Source organism: Trachurus japonicus, chromosome 10 (genome assembly GCF_045865225.1).
Source record: "Trachurus japonicus isolate A0001 chromosome 10, Traja_1.0".
NCBI lineage: Eukaryota > Metazoa > Chordata > Actinopteri > Carangiformes > Carangidae > Trachurus > Trachurus japonicus.
In genome coordinates, this window is record NC_140916.1 from 22,257,451 (window position 1) to 22,282,964 (window position 25,514).

Below are 25,514 nucleotides of genomic sequence, written 5' to 3' on the forward strand. Positions count from 1 at the left end.
GTGAGCTTTAAAGTTTGCACACTGTGCTTTATTTCCTCATTATAGTTTTGGGATTTTTGCTGTGACAACGGAAAAAACTCCACATGCAATCAGCCTGTGTAGTCAGTCAATCAGGAGGCAGGCCAGTAGTGTTGGGGAAACTTCGAAAGCTTTGTGAACAACCAATTACTTTAGGAAGAAGTTGAACTACAGAGTTGAGAAATCCAATTTGGTTAACTAAAGCTATTTAGAAATTGAGAAATTGAGTATGCACAAGTGAAATAAAAGTTTTAAAATATATAACAAATACTGACTTTAGTGTATTGCAAAATTGGCTACTTGGTCATAATGACATGAAGAAAAAAAAGACACACTATTCATGCAGAAGCGGTGAAATTATGTTTTGATTCGGTGAGCACTGAGCAAAGGCCAACTTTGGCTTTTGCAAATGCTCAACACTAAGGTGAAGTGTGTGGTACTGTCTGGATACACCTTCACATTGGTGAGGATGGTCAGCAGGGATTCAGTAGCTGAAGACCCATGAAAAAAAATGTAATACTGTATATAAAATATATGTTCCTATAATGAGAGTGATGTTGCCCTATGCCGTCTTTATTACTACTGTATACATACATCTTCTGGATATATGAAGATATTCATAACATATACGAAATTGAAAGATATTCACGTCCACTTATATTTTTTTTAAATCTCAATATGATGATTTTTTTTCATATATATTTAGCGTAGGATGTTGGAATCATATATGTTAATGATATTTCAATTACATGTGCAAGTTTATAAACAGCTTATATGTCTTATCAATGATCGATCAGTTTTTAGCTTTTTGGGGACATGATCTCAGACTTTTGGATCAATGTAGGTTTTTATATAATATATGTCCAATACTAGCACACAGACATAAACGTACATAACTGGGAAAGACATACATTTTAATAGAATTTCTAAAAGGTTACATACATAATTTATATACAGTATATATGATTTTATGTACATTTATGTCATATAGAAATTCAGTTCATGTAGGCCTACTAATATTGTATTTGCATAAATTATGGTAAACATAACATAACATATGTGTGTAGCTGATACCAGCAAGCTACTGCAGAATGTAGTTAAACTAGTGGTTTAATTAAATGTATTTCTCCACTCCCCAACACTGCAGGCAGGCAGGTGCTGAGCACCGATATGTTTCTTATCGTCAAGCTGCCTCCTCTCAGCTCATCAGTCGAGAGCACATCACGCACATACACACCCATACACACATCACACATCCTTGGGTGTGATATATAGATGGAAGAGAAGAGGGGAAGGGGGAGGAGCATTGTGAATCTATTTACCTGTTTTGGAAAATACGCTTTTGAAAAACTGTTCTGTGTTTTGACAGCTGATCACTAGAAAAGCAATTTTTCACTGAGACACTAGATTCCATCATTGAGTTCATGCTTAGGATTACAAAATAATGAATGACCCATCACTGTAGCTACAGAGCCCTTCACTCGCACTATTTTTATTAAGAGTATGGCCAAGTGTTACATTAGTCAGACTGCACTACAGCATTTTACTCCAAGAGGAAGGAGTGGAGTGGCGGCTGCATGTGCTTAATGCAACAAGTATCAGCCACTCTATTCTTCACTGTCCCTGAGCTTATTTCATGCTCCAGAATGTCTTTTCACATGTCATTTCACATGTAATACGTGTGTGTGTGTGTGTGTGTGTGTGTGTGTGTGTGTGTGTGCGCGCATTCGTGTGTGTGTGTGTGCACGAGCGTGCGTGCGTGTGTATCCTTGTGTGCGTGGTTGGGTGGGTAGATCTATACTCAAGATATTGCACCAAAATTATACGTCTTGCTTCATTATTATTCTTGAGGACACACATACAGTAATCAACTTTTTAAAAGTGATTTTGGTGTAAAGCAGTGCATCATAAAATGTTTGCATCATACTTGCATCAACAGATTGCTTATTTAATTCATTTAATTAATTCTCTTCTCTGTTAAAGAATGGTATTATACATAAATCTATCATTTTTTTCAAAGATGAATATAGATATATAAAAAATAAAATGAAGGTGTGTACACGTCTCTAGCCCATACAAAGATGTATGTATGCTTGTACTGACATGTGTCAATTTATGTCCATCCCAAAGCCTGTCGATATATTTTGAGTTCTAAATAAAAAAGTCTGAAACCACTTTCTAGGATGGAAATAATGTTTAAAATGATTTTTTTTTCGAGAGAGAAAAACATATAGCTTTCCACGTGTATGTTATTTTAATAAACTTAAATATATATTTTATATAAAATGTTAATAAAGGCAAAGTGTCAAGTGCAGGTCTGGGATGGGACCCGGGTTGTATCTGGTCTAATACCTATAAATGTTTTGAGTTGCTGATAGATTGTTATGAGAAGACAGTCCTAACAAGTTGTAATCTTGCACACTTAAGATGTAGCTATGTCTGCAGCATTTTGCGAGTTAAAGGGGAACTATGCAAGTCTGGTCTCTTTTCTGCTGTTTTGCTAACCCTCCTCCCGGCCATGTGCATTTGTTTTCAACGAAACCAGCAAAAAAGTAATCAATGGAGCGGTGGTTAACGTTATTTTTCATACACGCGTTACGATGTGTATATTTGTGTAGTCTTATCTGTCATAAACTAGAGATCATGGTACAGTGTCACGGTGCCTCTGAGATGAGAGCTGGGATCTTGCAAGGTTGGTTTTTGGCCAAGAGACGCTATGTGGAAGGCAGAGAGCCTCTGTTGTCCCCAAGTCACAAGTCATTTATTCAACCATCACAATTACTCTGAAGCTCTTTAAAATGTAGCATAGTTAAGGTAAAAATCCTGCATAGTTCCTCTTTAAATTTAATGAACACATGGTTTTACTAGCGACCACAGCAGCAATAAGGCCTAGCATGATGGATAATGCGGCAAAAAGATGTTCACATGATTTTCTGAATAGGAGTTGTTTTAGTATAGATTGCAAAGATAACAACAAAAAGAATAAACAATTGCTGCACAATAGTTGCACGGTGGTGGACTTTGGTCCAAGCTGAGTCTTAGGAAGACCTGGCTGGACCCGAGCATGCAGGCAGCAGGAGCGTGGCAGCTCAGCAGGCCAGATAATTACACACCCTGATGGAGCAGCCTATTGGTATTCTCTGCACATCCACTAAAACATACCAGCACTAGATAAGTCAGTGGCAAGAGAGGGAGGGAGACAGAGAGGGAAGGGGAGCTGCAAAAGAAGCTCCCAGACCAGCCCGACCCAGACATCAGAGAGGCAGAGTGACAAATCAACCCCCTGCTGCGGCCTGAACCTGAGGTATGGAGCTATTTAACAGACAAAACCAAGGATAAAAGGCTGCATTAGAGTCTGCGATATAATCTTCATATTGAATGGAAACATCTCATCACCTCAGTAAAAACTCACTCCCCCACTGGTCAGAAAGCTGTTGAGAAAAGCAACAATGGCAAAATCAGGTGATACAACTCAGTGAGTGATGTGATAGTGGGCCAGAGCAGAGAGGTCAAAGTGGCTATTGTGGTTAATGAGGCGCTGCACTGTTGTGTCCACACCTTGTCACTATTACATGTAAATGAACGATATGGGCAGAACAGTTGTAGCAACTGTTGTTGGAGCAAAGCTTATTGATGTTCTCTCCTTAGCTTCTTATGCTGCCGTGTGTAAATGCACAGAGGAGGAAAACAGAGCTTGGAACATCTTCTTTTTGTGTAGTTAAGCACAATGCAGGCATTAATATTGCAGAGAGGGAGTCAGAAAATTTGTTTACTCCGTGTGAAATGCATAACTGAATATTAGTCAGGAGCAGAAATGGGGAGGGTGTGGGAAACGAGCAGCATGGCGCAGACTGCGGGGAGAGGGCCACTTTATTGCTAGTCACAAAAGGGCGGAGTTGGGGAGGGGTGTGCCAGGGTGATAGTGATAGTGTTAGGAGGGAGGGGGGGGGGGGGGCAGCCATTCTGTATTTGGTAGAGAATGAGTGTCACTGTGTGTCGTTGGGCTGTCAGGCGAGCTGCTGAGAGCAGTGTGCTTCAGTGAGGGATGACAGCAAAGAGACAGTCGCTCTTCTGCTGCTGCTGCTGCTGCTGCAACGGCCGCTCTGCCTCTCAGCTGCAGGGCAACTTGGCCGCAGGCTGCTGGACCTGAGTGGCAAATCATGTCATTTTCACTATGTATGTGAAAGTTATGCTGAAAGCTAATGCTCTCATTTACTGACCATTTGTAGAAAAAAATACACACACACACATACACACACACAGAGTGGGCTTGAATTGATTTCATAAAGGTCAGGTGTATTACCCTTTGATGGTAGCTTAGCCACACTGCCGAGACTTAAAACTTCTGTCTTATTTACAGTATTTAGACGCCTTGAAAGGTTAGGTCAGGTAAATAATGGGAAATAGATCGGAAATGGATGAAAGTTGACACGGGCACATGGTGTGTGCAGAGCACAGGCTGCTCCTGAGACTTCGGGGAGCATGTGATGCTCTGCTGGCCGGGCTTTCTCCTTTCAGCTCCTGATGAATCGAATGTAGTCAAGTGGAACCTTCTCAGTCTGAGAACATAGATTCAAAATAACCAGCCACGGAAACTGCATCTCCTCGCCATCTCAGGAAGCTTATTGGACTGTGACAGCTGATTTTCTATTTCACTTAGGAAATGTTCTTCATCAGTTATTTCTCTGATCCATGTTTAATTTTACACATTTCAGTTTTACTGCCTTGCGGCTTCATTTCGTTGCTAAACTAATCCCCACTGCTGCTCAGTTTTTTCCCTCAACCACTATGCTATAATTTAAAAATAAGCAAACACTCCCAATTACGTGCACACACACACAAACACAAACAGAGCTGCTACTGCGAAGATATGCAGCACACCGGGGGTTAACACATGTAAGCACATTATTTAATGAGATTTTTTTTCAATAATTCAGGATTATTTGTCAGATCCCCCCCCCCCCCCCCCCCATTTTCGCCTTATTTTAATTCACAATCAGACTAACAAGCAAACATCTGACTCAGCACATCCCACAGAGCAGCTGGGTAATGGCTCTCTGTGTCTGCCTCTCATATACACTGTATGTAATTTACATTCAGCAGGCCAATAAGCATGCACTGTCATGGATGGCTGAAGTGGGCCCAATGGAGGGCTAAGAAGATTGCCTCTGCGGTATTCAACAAACCCCAGTGCTATGGAGATGCAGCTCCACACTTGGCTGCTCTCACCTCCCTCAGTTTAAAAGCCTATCCTTGCTGCAGGAAAGTAGCTGGAGCTCAGAGTAGACAGGGATTACGGCCTTGTGTCATGTATCACAGGTATGGAGAACATTGTCCATGTTATGTAAAATTGGCAGAGCAAATGACCTTTTAAGAATTCAGAGTAATAAAGTACAAAGTTTCTGGCTCTCAGCATCAGGGAGGTGACTTATTGTATATTTATGAGTGTAGTGTGGAGGAATAAAAACAAGAAGAATGCCCTGACTGTTTTGGCTTTCATCAGACTACACCGCCATATTTGCCTTAATATTTATGACCTCTACAGGGGTACTGCAGTCTCTGGACAGACTTAAAGTCTGCCACCTGCCCTCTATAAATATTGCCTTTATGGCCAGAGAAGTAAGAGAAAGTCGTAACAAGCTATTACATGGATGAGATGCATTTCTTCACCTCATCCGCCTTTTATCAAGTGAGATCCTGCTCAGTGACCTGCAGAGTCCGCTAGAGCCGAACATCTGTTTGGTTAACCTGCTCCACCCATCTCTGCTCTATGACAGACAAGCTCTTATGATCACCGTGCTGCTCCATCACTGTGTGCTGCCCCTGCTCCCCATGTCATGTCTGTCTGCCTGTCTGTGACAGTCTGTGCGCCAGAGAGGAGGCAGGGATATTATTGATCTCAGCTAAATGAAGCAGGATCAAGGTCTTTACAGGAGAAACCCACAGTTGGACTCAGTTGGTCACAGTCAGACGAGGTCTGTGCTGAGCTGTGTGGATCCGGCTGTCAGTGTTAATGGTGGAGCTGGGTAGCACTGAATTATGATCTGAATGTGAACCCGAGGCATCATAAACATGTAGTTCACTGGGATTGATGCTGCACTGGTCGTTAATTTTCTGTGCAGAAACACACATAAAAAATAAACTCTCATCATTATATTCAGAGGCTAGCCTGTGCATGTGAACAAACTGTACCTACAGAGGCCAAATTAGGCACTGTACTACTAGAGCCTGTGGTAATCAGTGGTTAGTTTATAATTAGGGCAGCTATTAATAACTATCTTCATGATTCATTTTTCTGTTGGTTATTTTCTAGTCAGTTAGTCAGTTGGGATATCAAACCATTTGAGTCTTTTTAATGTTTTGCTTTGTCTGTTTAAAAAAAAAAACAGTCCAAAGGTAGAAGATGTTTCACTGACATTTATGTAAAACAGTAGTCTGACAAGCCAGACTATATCATTAAAATATATAGTCTGGCAACGACCGGTAGACCTCGGCTCAATCCAGGGGGCGGGATGAAGGCTGTCTTTCAAACTGCCTCTGCACGCAATAGGGTAGCGCTACGACCAATCAGAGCAAAGAGCAGGATGTCGTTAGCCTGACAAGCCAATTAAAACGTATGTCGTCATCGCATTCAGCCCTCCCAACGACTCTCTAAACAGATAGAGCGCTGTGATTGGTGAACACAAACGGTGTTCGAGACTCAAAAAGTTCCTATGGCTCGTTTCTAGACCCACCTACGGAGCAAATATATTTGCTGCTGCTAGGGTGCGTCTAGATCTAGTAAAACAGAGAAAACCAACAAATATTCACATTTCAGAAGCTTGAACCAGACACAAAATGACTGATGATCAGTTAAGAGATAAAGTTTCCAATCAACCAACTGTTTACCAAGAAAATGATCAATTGTTCCAATTAAACACTGGTCATAATAAATCAGTAAGAACTAGAGTTGAAATATCTTACATATTTGCCTAGTCACTTTGGCTGCTAAAAGTCAGACTGTGGTGAATTTAAAATTTCCTACAGTCTAACACGATGTGATCAAAGAGCTTTTATCCCAATTTGTTCACAGTTATATATATACTTAAGAAAATCACAGCATTGAAACAATAGGTTCATCTTCTGTCAATTCTATTAATTGCAGCATCAGTAGGAATTATTGTTGCAATGAAAATATCACATGACATTTATTCATTTATTCAGAAAGTGATCTCATTCGTAGGCTCTATAGCATTTCACAGGCAGTAGACTGTGGCAGTAGAAATAGGATGATACATTATAAAGCCGGATTAAGGAACACAGCAGGTACAAAACAATACAAGAGGATCAGGGAACAGATGAGAGACCAGGATGAAGACCCTCTAACCTGCAGTCCTGTCATAGTGAACCTGACTAGCACCAGTGTATCGCCACTCTTCAGCAAAGAGGTTGCGGGGGTTAAGCTAGTCTGCAGACAGTGCACTCTGGAAGGTGAGATATTAATAATTTCCATGTTGTAGTGAAGGTCGTGTGGTGTGATGATCACATTAATAATGTAGCAGTGAGCCAGAGGAGCCGCTAAGCCCAAGACCAACATGCCAGCCAAGTCTCGTCAAATAGGGCAACCCAGACCTATATGTGCCTTCACCCCCCTAATGGTGATCCCCAGTGAAAACAACAGTGTGCCAGCATGGGTTTTGTCCAGTGCCTGGATGGTCTAGTCACATTTCACGGTGTGCACATCTAACTGAAGCTCACATAGCAATTTAAAAATCAGAACAATGAAAAACACAGTGCGAAGAGACAGTGCAGGTAAGAATGATTAGATCTGCATTTGCATTTGTTGGCAGATGGAGTTTGGGGAACCAAAACAAAATTATTTTCCATAACCCTCTGAAGGTTTTAAACTCCATTGTGAAGATGTTTTCCAATCTCAATCTCCAAGACAATACAGCAGCACTTTTATGATGATGAAATTTCTGTCTCTGACTTTTCTCTATCACAAAACTTTTCCTAAGATGTTCATCAAGTTTTACATCTTCGTTCTCAGAGGGCTGCTGATATCATTTCAGACCTGGTTGTGTGTGTCTACTGCTTGTGTGGAAGTTAGTTATGAGGAATGCAACAAGCCAAGGCCGACAACGCTGATGCAGCAGTGCCTTGTTGACAATTTATGATATCCAACTATTTCTAAGAGATTACAGACTGGAGGTTCCAACCTGTTTTTCTCTGGCACTCTCTCTTCATAGAAAAAAAAACACCTATCACGTTACAAATGTGTTTATTTGAATTGATTTTGTTGAAGACTGTTATAGAAAAACTGTTGTTTGGGTTCTCAGTTAAACTGGAATTTCTGCTGCTTGGACTCACAAGTTTTCTTTAGTAGCTTTGCTTTATCCAATATCCTATTGGTTATTTTTGGTAGCTTGCAAATGCCTTTCATTCCCAGCATGTGGTTTTAAGATGTTATTAGTGTGAGGCGTATCTTTGCAGACAATTCGTCACAGCTGGTAGTTTATTTGTCTCTCTGATAATAGATATGGTATTAGGATATAACAGGATAATTCTTACATTTCTAATCCAATTTATTTCTTAATTTCCTTCCTAAAAACAAATATATAGACATTCACCAAATCCTAATTTATATTATTTAAGATGAGCTTGTGGCTATGCACTCTTCACACATAAACTCATAGACATGGCCCCTAAGGCTGGAACTCATTGCTCTAAAACTCTCAAAGAGGGGGCGGGACTAGATAAGCTTTTGCTTCTCCCGCTTTCCCTTTCGGCCATGTGTCTTGTATTATTTGAACTAAGATGAAGTGTGATGATGATGATTTAAATTGACATGCCCGAAATAAACAAATTGATTGATTGATTGATTGATTGATTGATTGATTGATTGAGATGCAGAGACTGTGCAACTGCACACAAAAACACATATTGTAGGAAGGTTGAAAACATGTATGTGCAACTAAACCTCAACAGTTACAACCTTCGGTCAGAGTCTAAACCTTTTGGGTCTGTCAGCCCAAACATGAGATAGTGAAAATAGAGAAAGTGGCTAATTGTTTGGCAGGACAAGGAAGGTAAACAACCCTGTCGACTGCCTGTAAACATTCAATGGACATTTTCCACACAAATTACAAAGAGCCATAGCACTCCCTCCTTGCTGCATCAATCACCACTCAAGCTGTCGCTTTTACCCACAGCCACAATCCATTTTCAAATAGGCAGTCAGCTTTGGCTGTTAGAGGAGTGGGACTGGGTGGTGACAGACAGATAGACAGATAGTAACAGAGAGTGGAGGCGACAGAGACTTACACAGATAAAAAAAACTGAAAAAGAGCATAGGTGGGCAATGAGTCCAGAAAGTGAAAAAGCAGTCAGCAGCACTTGCTAAATGGACGCCATCTGGCCTTAGGAGGGAGGCCATTTGTGTAAAGAGAGGAAAGGATGCAGCCATGCTGGCAGGCAGGCCAGCAGGTGACAGAGACAGACAGTAGGATGGGTCTTGCGGCTGCACAAATCTTCTTGTCTGTATCTTTATTTCACAGGACAGGAATGACTATTCTGTGGACCCTGCAAGCAACCAGCATGTCAAGTGAGGCTTACAGAGATGGAGTTTATTGTATTGTTTACAAGGCAGGAGGGATAAGAGGGGTACGGGCTGGAAAATCTACCTGCAAGAGTGAGAAATGACATACAGCGAGAAAAGGCTTGTTAATGAAAAAAGAAAAGCATCTCTGTGTGTATATACATGGGTGTCACAGGGTGCAGAGCGCGGGTATAATTGAGAGACAGGCTGAATGAAACTGCATAATAATGGTGAAGGACAAGAGAAAAGAGATTTGCAAAATAAAGATGGAAAAGCAACGTGACCTGCATCAAATTTTCGGCAAAGAACTGCCTGAGGTTTGAGTGATTCAGTCCCGCAGATAAAACACACAATGAAAGGTTTATCAGGAAGCAAGTCCAGGGCTGACTTTCATATATCAGCCTCCACTTTCCCTACAGAATGAATTGGTTATGTTGTCCTGCAGGAATTCTGCAGCAGCGGCCGGGGCAGCCTGCAGTGACAGGAAGGATTAGGCCCAGCGCCGATGTTTTCACTTGATTGGCCCTCTCAGTGCAAAGGCCTGTCCATCACCACAAGTCACAAACCTCAAATCCTTTAAAAAACAAAAAACAAAAAACAGCATAAATATTTAGCAGAGCTTTTATCACAGCTGTCAATTGAGAGTAGATTGAAGACAGTGGCGGCCCCGCTGCCAGAACGACTTTTATGTTTGCAGCTTCCTAGAGGCCAGACATGTGACAGGCAAAGTATCTTTGTCCACGAAGGCTCATTTCACAGCACACAGTGGAGATTATTGTGTCACTTCTTTCATAATCCTAACAGGATTTTTTTTGCAGCATCAAGGATACTGCACTCCAGGCTGACAGAGGATTCCTCTTTGATAGAATGGGATGGATGAGTGAACAACATGACTTTAAGTGCATATGTATGGAAAACAAGACATAACAAAAATTAGATTAGTGTCTACATACCACATGGTTATGTTTAATATTTTAGGGGTTAATATGTGGCTGAAGAAAAAACACATGATTAATGAATTTCTCTAAATCTCCTACAACTATTCTCCTCAGGATAAAAAACTAATCTGTCAATCTTGGACTAATGACTAATAAATCAAGTCATGAATGGAAACAGTGTGTCTGATGTGTCACCGCTCACAGAGTGATTACACCTATGCCGAGTGTATTAAAGATATAACATTTAGAGAAACACATTCTTCACATTTGGTTCAAGTTAGAAAATGATGCAGCAAACTGCAGTAAATCGCTCCTGTGTGTGAAACTACAATCTGTGCAGCTCATGTTGTAGATGGCACCCACCACAGGTACTTGTACTGTCTGGCTATATTCCAGCCCAAGTAATTCATCTCTAAGCCTTTGACCCTGCTCTAGTGCTAAAGAAGAAAACATATCGCTCTGACTCGCTGCAGCTCCTTCTTACACTTTTGATAAGTAACCCTAGTGAATTTCACAGTATTGAATTCACAAAATACCAGTGCTGATGCCCAGAGGACAAGCGTCAGTCAGTCAGTTATGAATAATCACTGCGATAGTACACACCTATTGTCTGGCTTCTCAAGGCAATGATCCAATAACATGCAGACACTTATGGCTCTCTCTCAATTTCCAATTAGTGCCGCACAATTCCCAAGTTTGCAGTTTCTGATTCCATCTCTGATTCAAATTATAACATATAATTCAGGCATTTACCAGACACAGTTAATCAGAAAGATTAACAATTAGTGCAACAGTAAAATAAGCGAAAGCTCCTGAAGCATCAACAGGGTAAGTAGCCAGATAAGTCAGAGTGCCGTGTGGAAATGCTAATTGTCACTGGAATGGACTCTTTAATTCCTATTAAGCCATAATTAAGAATCTACTATTTGAGACGCAGCATCTAAAAGCCTAAGCTGCAACTCCTGCACATGGGAGCAGCCTAAACTAATTAAGTCTGGATAATGTTGCACGAGCAGAAATAATGTTGCATTCATTTAACCTAAATGCATAAATCAGTGTTTTAAATCAGTGTTTCCTATGCTTGTTGACTTTTATCAAGTGAGTTTGTCACTTTATTAAATAGTCCAAGCTACATACAATATACATCATTTTTCATATTTTTCTACAGTATTCTCCATTGTTGCATTGTTATCATGTTAACAAATGCTTAATTCACCAAGCAGGGCAATTATGTTTCAGCATCAAACTCAAGATGACACAGATTTAGTGTGGTGTATTGTGAAATGTGATAAAGGAGTTATAAATTAACCACATCAACCAACTCTACCATGAATGAAGCATATATCTTTTAAGCCTAAGTGAGATTTGAGATGCTTTTTAAAGGGTTTATGAATAATGTTTTCTGTGGTTGATGTGACCTGACACACACAGACCTGCACAATAAATGAAGCTCATCCTCCATTAGCCAAGGATGACAGTAATTGTTTCAACAATAAGAGACAATGTCCACGGAACAATTGAAGTGCAATTCAGGACTCTGAGCAAATGCATTGGCTGGCACTGAAGACTTTAAGTGCATTCTATTCGCCACACAAAAAACATCAGCCAGCTTTCAGCCTTTGCTATTTGTATTCTCAGTGGCTAAGATGTCCTTCATCTTTGCTTTCAGAATAAACTAATTTGCCTCCTTTCACGGCAAATTTCCTGCAGAGACCATCCAGTTGCCACGGTATAGCTCCATCAGATAGGCTGTTTCTCTCTTCATGGTAATGCAATTCGATGCCACAGTAACTTTTAAGGCATTCCTAAATGGCTGTCACTTATGTAATTATACTTGACCAATAGATATTTTTCTTATTTACTTTGCCTCAGAAAATCTGGACTGCATCTCGGACTTTGTACTTCACATAATGTGACAATTCACTCGCTCCACTGTGATTTTCCTCCTCGCTGATCAAACCAAGAAACAGCCATGTGTGAACTGTAAAGCCTGGCTGCAGGTGCTCAGACGAGGACCCATGGTTGTCTGTTACTTGTTTAAATATTTGTAATGATCTTTTTATTGGCTTATAAAACATGAAAAGTTCCTGTCCCCAAATGCATCTGATATGGTCAGATGTGGCTGACAAAAGACATCTCTACAAACATCAACACGTCTCTGATGACTTGTTAAACTCAGATTTGCCCGTATTATATGTGACGATGTGATGATTGACTGATGTGCTCAACCTGATGTGATCAACCTGTCACTTTCACTTCTGAAGACCAGGATGTGACTGGAAGTGAGCACATGCAGCAGCTCTATGAAACGCATTATCCGTCCAAGCTAATGATGAACTTGTCCTGGGGGGACAATGGGTGAAAGGTCAATCTTCCCAGACCCTGAGGCCTAGTGAGCTGCTGCAGGCTGGGACACTGGAGCAGGGCAGGTAGAGTATCTGCCCTGACCTCTGGGGCCCGTGGAAATGCTGGCATCTGGCCAGAGAGCCTGCACGGTGATCGAAGAGCATCAGACTGGTCCTCTCTGCCTTGTAGTGGCCACATCACTATTCTCATCCACCCACTATCCCTCCGTCGAGCCGAGCTTCGACAAGCTACTGAGAGCTGTAGTCATAGCAACGGGCAGACCTGCCGATGCCCTTGGGGATCATTTCTTGACAGAATTCCTCGGTGTCCTCTCTCAGTAAAAGGTCGGCCCCTCTCTGAATGGCTGTTTATCTTTGCAGGCGTGTAAGCTTCAGTGTCCCATGGCTTCCTCCATCGCTCCCGGCTTCGGCTCCGTTCCTCCTCACCACTTATTTTGAAAGCCTGAACTCATCTCTAAATTGAGTGAGGAATTTAACGCTGTGTGGTATCCACAAAGCCACAGAAGCAGAGGATATATTCCTCTGTTTCTGATTCAGCAACAATCACATACACTGGTAAAATTGTGATGCAAAATTTCAGCTGCATGTCAGTTATTTTCACTTGATCTTAAAGCAGAAGTAAGCGATCCGGTCGTTTTGGCTAACTTCTTGTCAGCCGATGGAGTTAGCGGTCCCCGCCCCCGTCATGGATCTATTGGTCCTCGTCCCTACGTCACCACATTCACGCGCATCCCTTGGCTGCACACACAGCCCTTCATGCCGTTCTCTCTCCTCATTGGATAAAAATTGTAGGATACAAGGAAATAAAATAAAAGTTTTCTCCTCAGCTTACAGCAGAGCAGGGTGACTGACAGACCCGTGTTTCAGACCAAACACTCTATGTAAGTGATTGCCGTCGGAAGATATAACTACTGTATTTAAGACTTATATTAACACAAAAATTCCGCTTACTTCTTCTTTAAATAAATTCAATAAGACTCTATAGTTGATAAGACTATCAACTACAATGCAGCCTCGTGAGTAAAGGACTATGGTGCAGGTTTTTCACAACAAGGATATTTATACTCTCTCCTTGCTGAGGTCAGAAATCTTGGCTCCTCTGCACTGGAGACGAGTGGCTGGGGAGTTTCTGACATTCACAGTAACACACAACAATCATAAACACTTGATGAACGGCCAGCGGAACTAAACAGGTGTCCTTCCAGCACCTGGAAAAGAGAGTGGGAGGGGGCAGATGGTGGAAAGAGGAAGACATTAGAGGGACAGAAAGGTGAATAAATGGGGAGAGAAGTGCACTGTCAGAATGCATTGGGAGAATCAAAGGAGAAAATGATCATTCTCAATCAAAAACATGTAATCCTTTTTGGAGGCACAACCAGCTGGTGCGCCAGCATTTGTTACCACGATGCGCCTTTGGTACAGACAGATGATCCAGCTGAATATTGAATATAGATTTTTTTCTTATTCAAATCTGATCCTTTCAAATGATTTGTATTGCATTGAAATTCAAAGCACACATAATGTAATGGATTTTGAGACATGGACTGAGCTCAGTACGAAGCCTATCTACGATGCATCAACCCATCATCTGATACCATGACATAAGGCAGAGATCAGTAATGCATCACTGGAATCGTAAGTGAGCCATGCTCCCTCATAAGCCACTGTTATCAGAAACAACAAGTGACAAGAATATGAATCTGAACTATTGACTAATGTGACTCAGCCTGACAGTTTCTTCTCTGCCTGTGGCACTGAGGAAGGTATTTGCTCTCAAAAGCTTACCCCTGCATAATAATCCTGAACAGTACTCCTTCTCTTTATCTGTCTCTGTTTCAGCCCATCTGCGCCATTAACATCACAATCAGTGTCTCAATCTTTAGTCAGCAGTCATCAGAGTCCTCGATCACAGATATGAGCATAAATATCTGGCTCCCTTTCTCTCACACAATCATTTCCATCCATTTTTTTTTGTTTCTAGTCATTTCTCCTGCCACAAATACAGAAACCCACGTGCCACATACACACACACACACACAGTCTTTCAGTAATCTTGCTTTCACTGCCTCCCACACAGGCATCTGTAAAAGAGCATGTGTGGTTCACAGCAGTAGCCTGGCCCACACTGGCAGAGACTGGCAGATTCAGAGATCTTAATGTGATGCACGCTCTGTGTGCATTATGTTATGGGCCCTTGTTAAGCTGCAGTTTCTCTGAAGGCAGGTCTCTAATGTCAAGACGTGTTTAGCAAATGTATGTTAATGGAAATGCCCACATTGTCCACATTTTACATACTTCCATCTTGCTCTAATCATTACAATGCAGAACCTTGTGAGACAAATGCAACTAGTTGACAGTGGGTGATGTCAGGGGGTGTAACCCTGAACTTTTTGAGTCATTATTTTAGTTTTCCAAGTTGTGCTTAGTGATGCTGTGGTTTCAACACAGGAAATGAAAGCCAAAAGTTGTTGTTTTTTTTCCATGGTGGAGAAAACAGTTTATCTAATGTCTTTGTCTGCATCCCTATCTCCCCTTTTCTATTGTGCAGGTGAATGATTGCAAAACGGAGTGAGGCATTTGCAGTGCGACCCTGTCCCATGCTGCTCCCTCCTCTCAGGGGATGGCCAAGGTCCAGGATGGACACACGAACGCATGTGACAGGTACATGGTGCAACAGATAGCCTGCACAAATGACACAACACAGTCTCTGGTTTAACAAATGCACATGGATGTTTATTGAGCTGTTATTATACGTTATGAATGTCTATGTGTGCTCTGCAGCTCTGCAATGTTAGAGGAGAGCCAAGATGGTATGGACAGTGGTACCCTAAGTCCTGCCTCAGCTCGACAGGTCACCATCCAGCGGCATCCGACTCAAGGCTTCGGCTTCATTGCAGGCAGCCAGAGGCCTGTCATTGTACGCTCCGTCTCTACTGGTTAGTGTGTATGCGTATGTTAGGCAGATATAGAGCATGTATGGAGAGTGATGGCACTTGAAGTAGATCCTGTGATGACTCAAATTAAGCTTTCCATTTTACTGTGTGTATATGACATTGTGTGCTGGTTGTGTGGCCCGTTTCATCGGCAGACGGCCCCTCCTTTGGCAAGCTTCTCCCCGGAGACCAGATCTTGGCCATTAACGAGGAGACGGTGAGCGACGCGCCCCGAGAGAGAGTCATAGACCTTGTAAGGTAACATCCTTTACTGTCCCAGGAGGGAGGGTGGGAGGGTGGGAGGGAGGAGGAGGAGGGGGAGAGAGAATGGGCCAGGGTACCAGCAGCAGGGGCAATAGGGGGGAAAAGAGGACATGGGTAAAGCACATGGATCAAAAGGAACAAACTGTTTCTTACTGCCGGTGATGCGTTACATCAACACAAATCTGTGGATGAGTCAGTGCTTTTGCAGCTGAAGGACAGTGAGGAAATGGCAGATATAAAGTGGAGAAGCTCTCTAAATACCGTGCTGTCCGTGGCGTTATCTAACCCACTCCACTCTCTGTTGTCTCTCCATAGACGCTGCAAAGACACTATAGTTCTCACTGTGCTGCAGCCCCATCAGGTAGTATAATGGGACACTCTCTCTTTCATGTTCCTCTCCCTCAGGATTCCTCTTACTCTTCATCAGTCTTAACACTTCTCCTTTCACTCTGAATCATACTGAAACACTGTGCAGTATTCAGCTCCAGCAGTGCACATTCAGACATACATTAGTATTCACAGACCATGCCTACACATTAGAGTAATTTCTTTTCCTGGTAAGCTCGTTCAGTACAGCTCCATGTGGGCACATAAACACCTACATAAGACCTTGTTAAATAAAGATTGTGTGCCTCCATATAGAGAAAATAGTTATTTAGCCGACTAACTTTACTGTATATTTTTAGACGATGAAAAATAGAAATGAAAATGAAAAAAAGATTTCAATCTCATTTACAGCGTCATAATTTGGAACCTAAGGTTATGAGTTATGCAGCTACTCTGGAGGGATTTGCCTATGAAGTAGCTCTACACTGCACTCAGACCTATAAGATGAACAATTTCAAAATACAGACATTTTCAGCAGGTGTGTGTCATGTATAAAGTAGATTTGTCGCATTGCAGCAACATGAGCCTACTCCCGAACACGTCTCTTTAACAGTGGCTGTCACAGGGGCTTTACTCTCATTTACGTCCCTTCTTTCAAGCTGATTTAAGAGTTCCTGTCTCTCTCTCTCTCTTTTCTTATCCTCAGTCACCTAAGTCTGCCTTCATAAGTGCAGCCAAAAAGGCCCGCCTGCGAACTAACCCGCCTAAAGTGCGCTTTTCAGAGCAAGTGTCCATCAGTGACCCAGACTCAGTAAGTTCAACATGTCATGTCTCTCTGTGAGACGTGATTGTGCATTTATTTTGTCTGATTAACAATTACCAAAGCTCTAAGTATCCTTTCTATGCTTACTTAGTTCAGTCTGGTCTCCTCTAGTCTGTGTGTGTTTGTGTGAAGCCCATTAGTTTGACAATTTGTCAAACTAATTTGACAAGACTGATATGAATCTCAGGAATCTAATATTCTGCAAACTGTCCCAACATGACTGAGAAATGTTTGTGATTTCTGGCCACCAGGGTCCAACTTTAAGTGTCTTGGGTTAAAATTAGGATTTGTTGTGTGGCTCATATGAGTGACAGGGTCAGAAAAAAAAAAATATATATATAGATATTGTCATTAATTTTTTTTTTGCAAAGGGGAGGGTGACAGAGTAGGGAATGCTGCTATCCAGTTTCATATGATATACTTCTGAGATTAATTATATAAAAATAGATGAAATGGTTACGTCAATTTGGTATGTAAGAAATATAAAGCACCACTCCTCACCTGAAAGATTTTCATTCAGTCCCAAATGCATGTTCGTCAAACAAGAATCTTTCAGAGGTAAAAGGAGGTAACACTGTAAATAAAGGGGGAGGATGAAGATGACAAGCCACAGACAATCAATAGAGAATCAAGGGCTGGAGGAAAGCATATTTCAACATTTTATTTTCCATTTAGCTGATCATAATGGAAGGAGATAGAGAACAGGATTGCCCATCACACGTGTCAACAGGTCGCTGATAACGTCTGGAATAAGCCAACACAGAGTGTCCGGCCACCGACTCCAGATCATGTTTCATTACAACTGATTATACCCTCCAATCTAGCCAGACATGACCAGCAGTCACACTCATGTGAACATCATAGATTTCCTTTAGCAGTTTTGAATCAACTCAGCAAAAGACACGAGTTTCATTAAATGCTAGCAGCACGAAGGCTGGATCGGTTCTCTTTCTCAATCTCCCTCCCACTTTCTCTTACAGTTGTCATTGATGTTGATGCAGAGATGGGAATGGGAGGCTATGATTGGAAATGATTAGATATTTCAGCTACCAACCCCCTACCTATGGCAAGACATGTCTTAATCTCTCTCCCCAGTGATCAGGAACCACAGGCTGCTATTGATCATCTGAAAGCTTATCACTCTTGGCCATCTAGCCTGGTTTTTATTGAGAGAAAGAGAGAAGGAAAGTGATGAGGCCATGGCATTGAGCTGTGCCCCTCATAACACTTCCCCTGCATGACACAGATTCGGCTCCTGTTCAACCTCACTAACAAGGGCAAAGGTAGTGGCTTGTGATGGAAAGTGATGGACTTGAGTGCAGTGTATTTTCGCTGGTGCAACTTCGTCTAAATGCCAAACTATGGAGGAGGATCTGTCCACTCATTACGCAGGCTTTAGTGCCTTCCAATCTGCAAACGGGAACAGCTTGTTGAGCCTTCTGAATACTTAAGTTCTCCAAAAACAGACTGCCAGGCATCTGCTGCAGCCACAACTCTCTCTATTCCAACTAAATGCATTTGCTGAGATATGTTGTTGCAGTAAATTCATATCCGTTTACTGTTGTGTGCAAGGTCTGCCCAGTGTTCTTACAAATCTGATCAGCAGATAAAAAGGGGAGAAATGGACAGGAAGAAGATACAGATTGATTTTGTTTTGGCCTAGAATTATGGAAGCTTGTGCCTCAAGGCTGTTTCTTGTTGCATCTTAGCAAGATTCATCTTCTGTACTGCTTGTCCTCACTGGGGTCGTGGGGGAGCTGGAGCCTAACTCAGCTGACTTAGGGCGAGAGGTGGTGGGGTGGGGTACACCCTGGACAGGTCGCCAGTCTATCCCAGGGCTAACATAGACTGACAGACAACCATTCACACTTTCATCCACACCTATGGAGAATTTAGAGTCACCGATTAACCTAACCTGCATGTCTTTGGTCTGTGGAAGGAAGCCGGAGTACCCGGAGAGAACCCACACATGCATGGGGAGAACAGGCAAACTCCTGCATCTTCATGCATTTTTGCAAGATGTCACATTAAAACCCTCAAGTCTGGCTTCATCACAACTGTGATTCTTTAAAAACGACATTATTATTATGATTATGGTGGAGTCATTTTCTTAAAAAGCCCTTAGCGGAAAAAAGTGACAGCGACATGAACGTTAGGGTGCCCATCACATCACATCCCTGCAGGAATGGACTGAGCTGCATATCACAACTTTTCTTCTAATAAGTGCTTTGGGTAAAAGCAGTAACCTTGAATCAAGCCTCACCTCTTATTCCTTCACTGCTGCCACTCTTTGGTTAGTGCTTTTAATCCCAACGTCCAATTTTCTTTGCATGACATACATATTGAATTGATAGACTGAAGAAACTGAATGAACCCATCTTTGATCCTGATATAATACACAGGGATCCTGAGGCAGAGTTTTGCTCCGTCTCAGTCTGTCCTGAGTTCAGCCTCAGTGTCTCTCCATTGTTCACACATGACTGCGTTTCTTAACTCCTTTTCCCTACTTATTTACTGCCTCTGACTCAATAGTACTGCAAATGCAGACCCGCCATTGTAGAGTTGATTGTGTTTTTATTGTGTGATTGATGATGATTACCCCTTTGACACATTCTCACTTTGTTTTGCCACTAAACTGAAGACGTTTTCTCCTTTGTTCTCTTTCAGACAATGCTAAAGGACGACTCCTTGCTTCTCATACCAAATGTGCTGAAGGTGTTCTTGGAGAATGGACAGATTAAGTCCTTTACGTTTGATAGCCGAACCACTGTTAGGGTATGTGGCCACAACAGCTGAGTCTGTTGTCCGTGTCTGTATGGATAAGTCCAGAGAGCTAAGCAATGTCAATGTTGTTGTGATTTTTATTCACAGCGAGGTTGATCCGCGTGTTTATTTTAACAATGGATCACATGACCAAGTGTTTCGCTACTAATATGCATTCACTATGCCTGTCAGCAAAAAAGCTCTAATAAATAAACCTAGTGTAGCCTACACTGCCTGTCCAGACAGAGTCAGTGACAGGAGTCAAGATGGTCAATATGGAGCGTATATGGAGACATTTCTCTCAGGAATTTGTCGGACACATGAAAAGGGCTATGAGGACAGTGAATATTGAACTGACATTCATCCTCTGGCAAGAAGAATGATCCCAGAGGAATGAAACTGTTGCCTAATTTCTGCAGTATGTGTAAATACTGTAGTTTGCAATATCATCTTTAAAGTTTGGCAATATGTCATCGTTGTATGTCTTTTATCCAAAAAGTCAGTTTTGCTGAATAATTTCAGTGTACAACACAAACATCCCTAACTTGCTAAAACAGATTATTTCAAATTAAATATGATAGTAATATTATATCTTTACAGCTTTTCCATGATGTACTGTAATGTTGAATATCTGTTAAGTTTTACAATATAGAACAAGAATCATTACCAATACAATCCAGTTGCACTTTCTCACATAGTATGATTTACTACACATCAGGAAATCAATGACTGATATGTACATAGGCCTATATTAACAATTCAATCAAAAATGTGTTTCTTCTCTTTCAAGTTTATATTTATTACGTGATTGTTTTGAGAAAATTAAAGGAAAACAGCTAATTTTGTGAAACGCATCCTCTCACTGTTTGGAATCTAAAATCTCATCCAAGTGATTAAGGTTATAAAGTAACAAATGGATTCAGTCAGACAGAGGTCATTTCTGTCTCTATGTCAGCCTCTAAGATGAGTCTGACATCTCCGAGCAGACTCATTAAACAGACTCTATTAGATTTCGCAAATATCTCCTCTGCTCGTGGAGGGAGAAACAGAGCAGCACTTTAAGGGAGAGATGGAGGAAGCTCTCCCCCGTCAGCCTAATTAAATGGAATTTCAGCATAATAAGAAAGCTCAGATCAATAAAACAATACCGCAGATTAAATCAATTGCACAATAGGATGCCCAGTAGTATGCCTATTAGACTGTCAACTGAAGAAGCTTTCCTGCAGTATTTTAGGGTACAGTCTATTGCATTCTGTGGGTCCTCTGTGTTGCTTCCCCAGGCATCATTTAATGCAAATCACACAGGTCAATATTGTTAAAACTCCCTGTTTTTCAGGGTTGTAGCTTGGATTACATCAGCAAGTGTCAATTAAATTGTTTATGGAGAGCAAATCATTAGTGTAAATATTTTACAGCTGTTAATGAGCTGCCACACTGAGACTCACAGTCAAACTATGGCGACATATCACTACAGTAGAATCCCTTTGAATGCCCACACTGTTAATATATTCAGAGGGCAAAGAAATTATGAGACTTTCTCCTCAGGCATAGCCCACAGTAAAATGTGATAAACCGTGAATTCCCCCTCAGAAGGTGTTCTCAACCCATTTTCGACGGATATTAGAAAAGCTCTACATCAGCACAACCCAACACATGAACGGTATTTTCTTAAAAGGATACTTTTACTGTGCAGAATAAAGAATATCTATAGAGGCTCTCTATTGCACAAGCTGACAAAGTATGATATCAAAGTTAAAAAAAACGTACACAGAAAATACCCATCACAATGATATCAATTTGACAGACTACTCTGTTTAAACATGGAGAGAATTCAGGGTGAAAATAGCCTCCATGTATTAACTATACTGTATGTTTTACTAGCAGTGGAATGAATGTATGCTTGCTCGAGGTGTATTCCAATCTCTAATCTGTTTATGTCTCTCTTCCTCCAGGATGTGATCTCCTCCCTGCAGGACCGCCTCTCACTGCGCTACATTGAGCACTTTGCCTTAGTACTGGAGGCAGGTGGACTAGACCAGAATCAGAGGTTGCATCTTCTGCAGGAGAACCTGCCTCTGACACATGTAAGACCCCAAATGATTATTAGTGTTTAAAAAAGGACAGGCAGTATAGAAGAAACCACTGCTTGCATTTTAGTTTGAATTTCTGACTTTTAGTTAACATTTCTGATTCTGTTTGATTTTGTGTTTATTGGACAAAATTCTGTGGGTAGAGATTTGTGTGGGGAGGCTCTACTGATCTCCTGTTAGTCAGATACACTGCCAATGACTCTTTCAGAAGAACAAAATAAGCAATGCCACTGGCATCCAGGCAATCCCACAGGCACACAGCTGGACACTATAGATAGACACTATATTTGGTTGAATGTTGGTCATGATGTCAGATGACCAAAATTCAATGTCAGGACAATGCCTAATTCTAACATCAATTTGACAGATTGGCAAATCAATATTTTGCACGTTTTATGTTGTCTTATCAAGTAACCCAAATCGAACACCTTCTAAAAATGTCAACATTATCTTGACATAAAATACCTAAGTTCCAGTCATGAGCACAAGCCAACTTCTGATAAATATCTGCTTAATGTTTGCAAAGTGTCACAATGGCAATGAACGGGATTGTCATTTCAAATTCTAATTCAACACCTGTCTGATATTAGTCTGACAGGTCAGTTGCCATCTGAAAAACTACTTTCTAAAACTTAAAAATAAAATAATTTTGATATGATATTCTGTACAACTGAAGCTGTAATGCTGCATGCAAAATAACATTTATTTCATTCATTATCATATTTTGTACCACTAACATTATGCAGTTGTTGTAATAGTTTGGTTTATAATATATTTCTTTACATCTTAAACCAACCTCACAGACATGAAACTGTGAGTATGCAGGGTGTAGAAGGGATGTGGAATTCAGTCTGTCTGTATGGAAAGTGATACAGTGATACATACAGTATGATTAATGCCAGAGATGTAGTTGTTATCTAGCTGATAATGTTGTATTCCCTTAGGTGGTGCACAGAACCTACTTCCAAGGGATGAAGTGTCTCTTCCGCGTCTGCTTCTTCCCCAAGGACCCTGCGGACCTGCTGAGAAGGGACCCTGCTGCATTTGAGTATCTCTATATACAGGTAAAGCACTGGATTAAGGATCTCATTGAGTCCCATTACACTGATGGAGGGTTGTCGCCTTGAAGAGCAGGGAGTCAAGGATTTTGAGTTATTTTATGTATTTACTCTACACTTAGTTCATTCTGCTGAGTTGGTTGGGTAATTCTAGTGTTTGGAAAGATATGTGCCAGAATGGGTTTTGGACACAATGGCCTTGCTGCAGGCAATCCAAAAACGCTTTCACATTAGCTGCAGATATCCGAAAACCATACGAATTTGGAAGGTGTTCCTAGCAATTAAACTAATGATATGACTTACATTGTGATTCCAGTATTGTTTACAATCAGCTTCATCATGTCCTCACAGAGTCGCAATGACGTCATCAAGGAGCGCTTTGGCATGGATTGGAAATCTGACATCACATTACGCTTGGCTGCGCTCCATATCTACATCACTGTGTCCTCTGCAAGGCCCAATCAGAAGATTTCTCTCAAGCATGTAGAGTAAGTCCAAAAGACTGAATAGCTTTCAAATGAACTAATGAGAAATTACAGACACAAATTGATGTATTGCATTTTTTTAATCATTAAGAATTCTGAGTAACATGTCAGGGAGTCCCACAATGAATTTTGTTCATTCAGTAATATCTATGATTAATAGTTAATCCCAATAATATTAAAAACTCAAATTACTCAAGGATCATTTTCCCCAGGGTCGTTATGAGACAAAGAAATCTGTTGCTTTGTGAAATTACATCTCTCTCTCAATTTCCTCATTTATTCTACAAAACCTCAACCTAGCAAGTAATTAGCTTCTGCAGTCACAACCACAGAAGCATAACAGACCACTGCGCTTGTAATATACTTAGGGTGGCCATGAGTTGCAGGGGATGTAAGCTAGGCACACTCTATCTTCCCATGGGATGAAGTAACTGCTTCATCTCCTCGGTTGTGACATCTTCCCTAGACTCTGATTAACTACATCACGCTGTTTTTCTTCTTTTATTCCAACTTTCTTTTTGTTCTCACAGAAAAGAGTGGGGTCTAGAGCCTTTCCTTCCCCTCACTCTGCTTCCAACAGTCAAGGAGAAGAATGTGTGTAAGACCCTGTCTCAGTTGCTGAAGACCTATCAGCATCCACCACCATCTGGCAACAAGGTTTCTCCAAATAAATAATTTCACCAATAACCGAGTATTCTGTGTGGATAATATTTCTGCCTAGGATTACAACAACACATTTATGAGCATTGCAAATTTAGAGACCTTTTGTCAAATTTCCATGCTCCTGATTTTTATTAACATTTAAATCTCAACACTTACTTTACTGTACTCTACGGGTATGTCGGCTGGATAGCCAATCCTTTATCTAGTGACAAGCCCCTCATCTCTCTAGATGTTAACTGTTGCGTAAGACATTATTAGCAACCTCAATAGCTCAATGGTGCCCCCATGAGGATGAAGTTAATAATGGAAGAGGATCCCTCTTTCAAAGATGAGAGTTTCTTGTTTGTCATTCTGTTGACAGGTCCCTCCTCTCCAAGGAAAGCTGCAGTATATGCGTGTACTCAATGACCTTCCACCTTTTGGAGGGATACTGTTCCACACTGTTGGACTGGTAACACCTATTTTGAATTTTTGTTCTCAGGAATATCTCTTATACTTCACCATTGTATTTTACCTTATCTTTATATTCCTTATGGGCCTGCTTAATGGATTTTAGAGAAGCTGTAATATGATGATCGAGTAAAAGAAAATAATTAACTTTAAAAGTAGTTAACCTCCTGTGTTTTTCTACAGGATGAGAAACAATCAGCTACAACACTACTTGTGGGTCCACGCCATGGCATAAGTCATGTGATTGACCTGAAAAACAATCTCACAACAGTTCTGGCTGAATTCAGTAGGGTTGCCAAGATCCAACTCTACAGAGAGAGTCAAGGAGTTGCTCGTGTGGAAGTGACAATCCATGAGGCTAAGGTAATACAACAGTTTCTAATTACATGTGACAATAACTAATCTAATAGCATGAGCAACTAATTTTATAGCAGGGAAAATGTGCATTTTGCATTGCATATATTTACAGATAGTAGTTTCTATTGTAACGCTGATAGGGATGTCACAATAGCAGAATTGGCATAATTGGTACCAATAACAGTGCAATTTGATGTCAATTTAGTAGTTGCCGCACACACACAGTGTAATAATATTTATGTCCATATAGGCTGGTCATAGAACATAAGTAGTTTGAATTATCCACTATGGTGACCGACCCATGGTGTGTTCTGAGCTCTGCTACAACAGACTACAGCTGTCGCAGTTCAGTAACAAAAATGGTAACAATCCAGGCCATTAACGTTCTGTTGTAAAGACATG

General features: G+C 41.1%; 1 protein-coding gene across 6 annotated transcripts in view; it reads left to right on the forward strand.

Annotated features, from left to right (window-relative positions):
* frmpd3 (FERM and PDZ domain containing 3) overlaps window positions 1-25,514 on the forward strand; it is a 90,695-nt gene that overhangs the window by 56,754 nt on the left and 8,427 nt on the right. For 4 of the 6 annotated variants that reach the window (XM_085790073.1, XM_085790078.1, XM_085790074.1 and 1 more), the window contains 12 exons: window positions 15,448-15,560; window positions 15,681-15,835; window positions 15,988-16,090; window positions 16,412-16,457; window positions 17,130-17,234; window positions 19,914-20,021; window positions 21,962-22,093; window positions 23,044-23,163; window positions 23,509-23,645; window positions 24,173-24,299; window positions 24,667-24,756; window positions 24,939-25,118. In XM_085790073.1, the coding sequence (XP_085646199.1) occupies window positions 15,520-15,560; window positions 15,681-15,835; window positions 15,988-16,090; window positions 16,412-16,457; window positions 17,130-17,234; window positions 19,914-20,021; window positions 21,962-22,093; window positions 23,044-23,163; window positions 23,509-23,645; window positions 24,173-24,299; window positions 24,667-24,756; window positions 24,939-25,118 (1,344 nt within the window). In that variant the 5' untranslated portion in view covers window positions 15,448-15,519. The remainder of the gene's footprint in view (window positions 1-15,447; window positions 15,561-15,680; window positions 15,836-15,987; window positions 16,091-16,411; window positions 16,458-17,129; window positions 17,235-19,913; window positions 20,022-21,961; window positions 22,094-23,043; window positions 23,164-23,508; window positions 23,646-24,172; window positions 24,300-24,666; window positions 24,757-24,938; window positions 25,119-25,514) is intronic. The other 2 variants (XM_085790077.1, XM_085790075.1) reach the window with 1 other exon arrangement.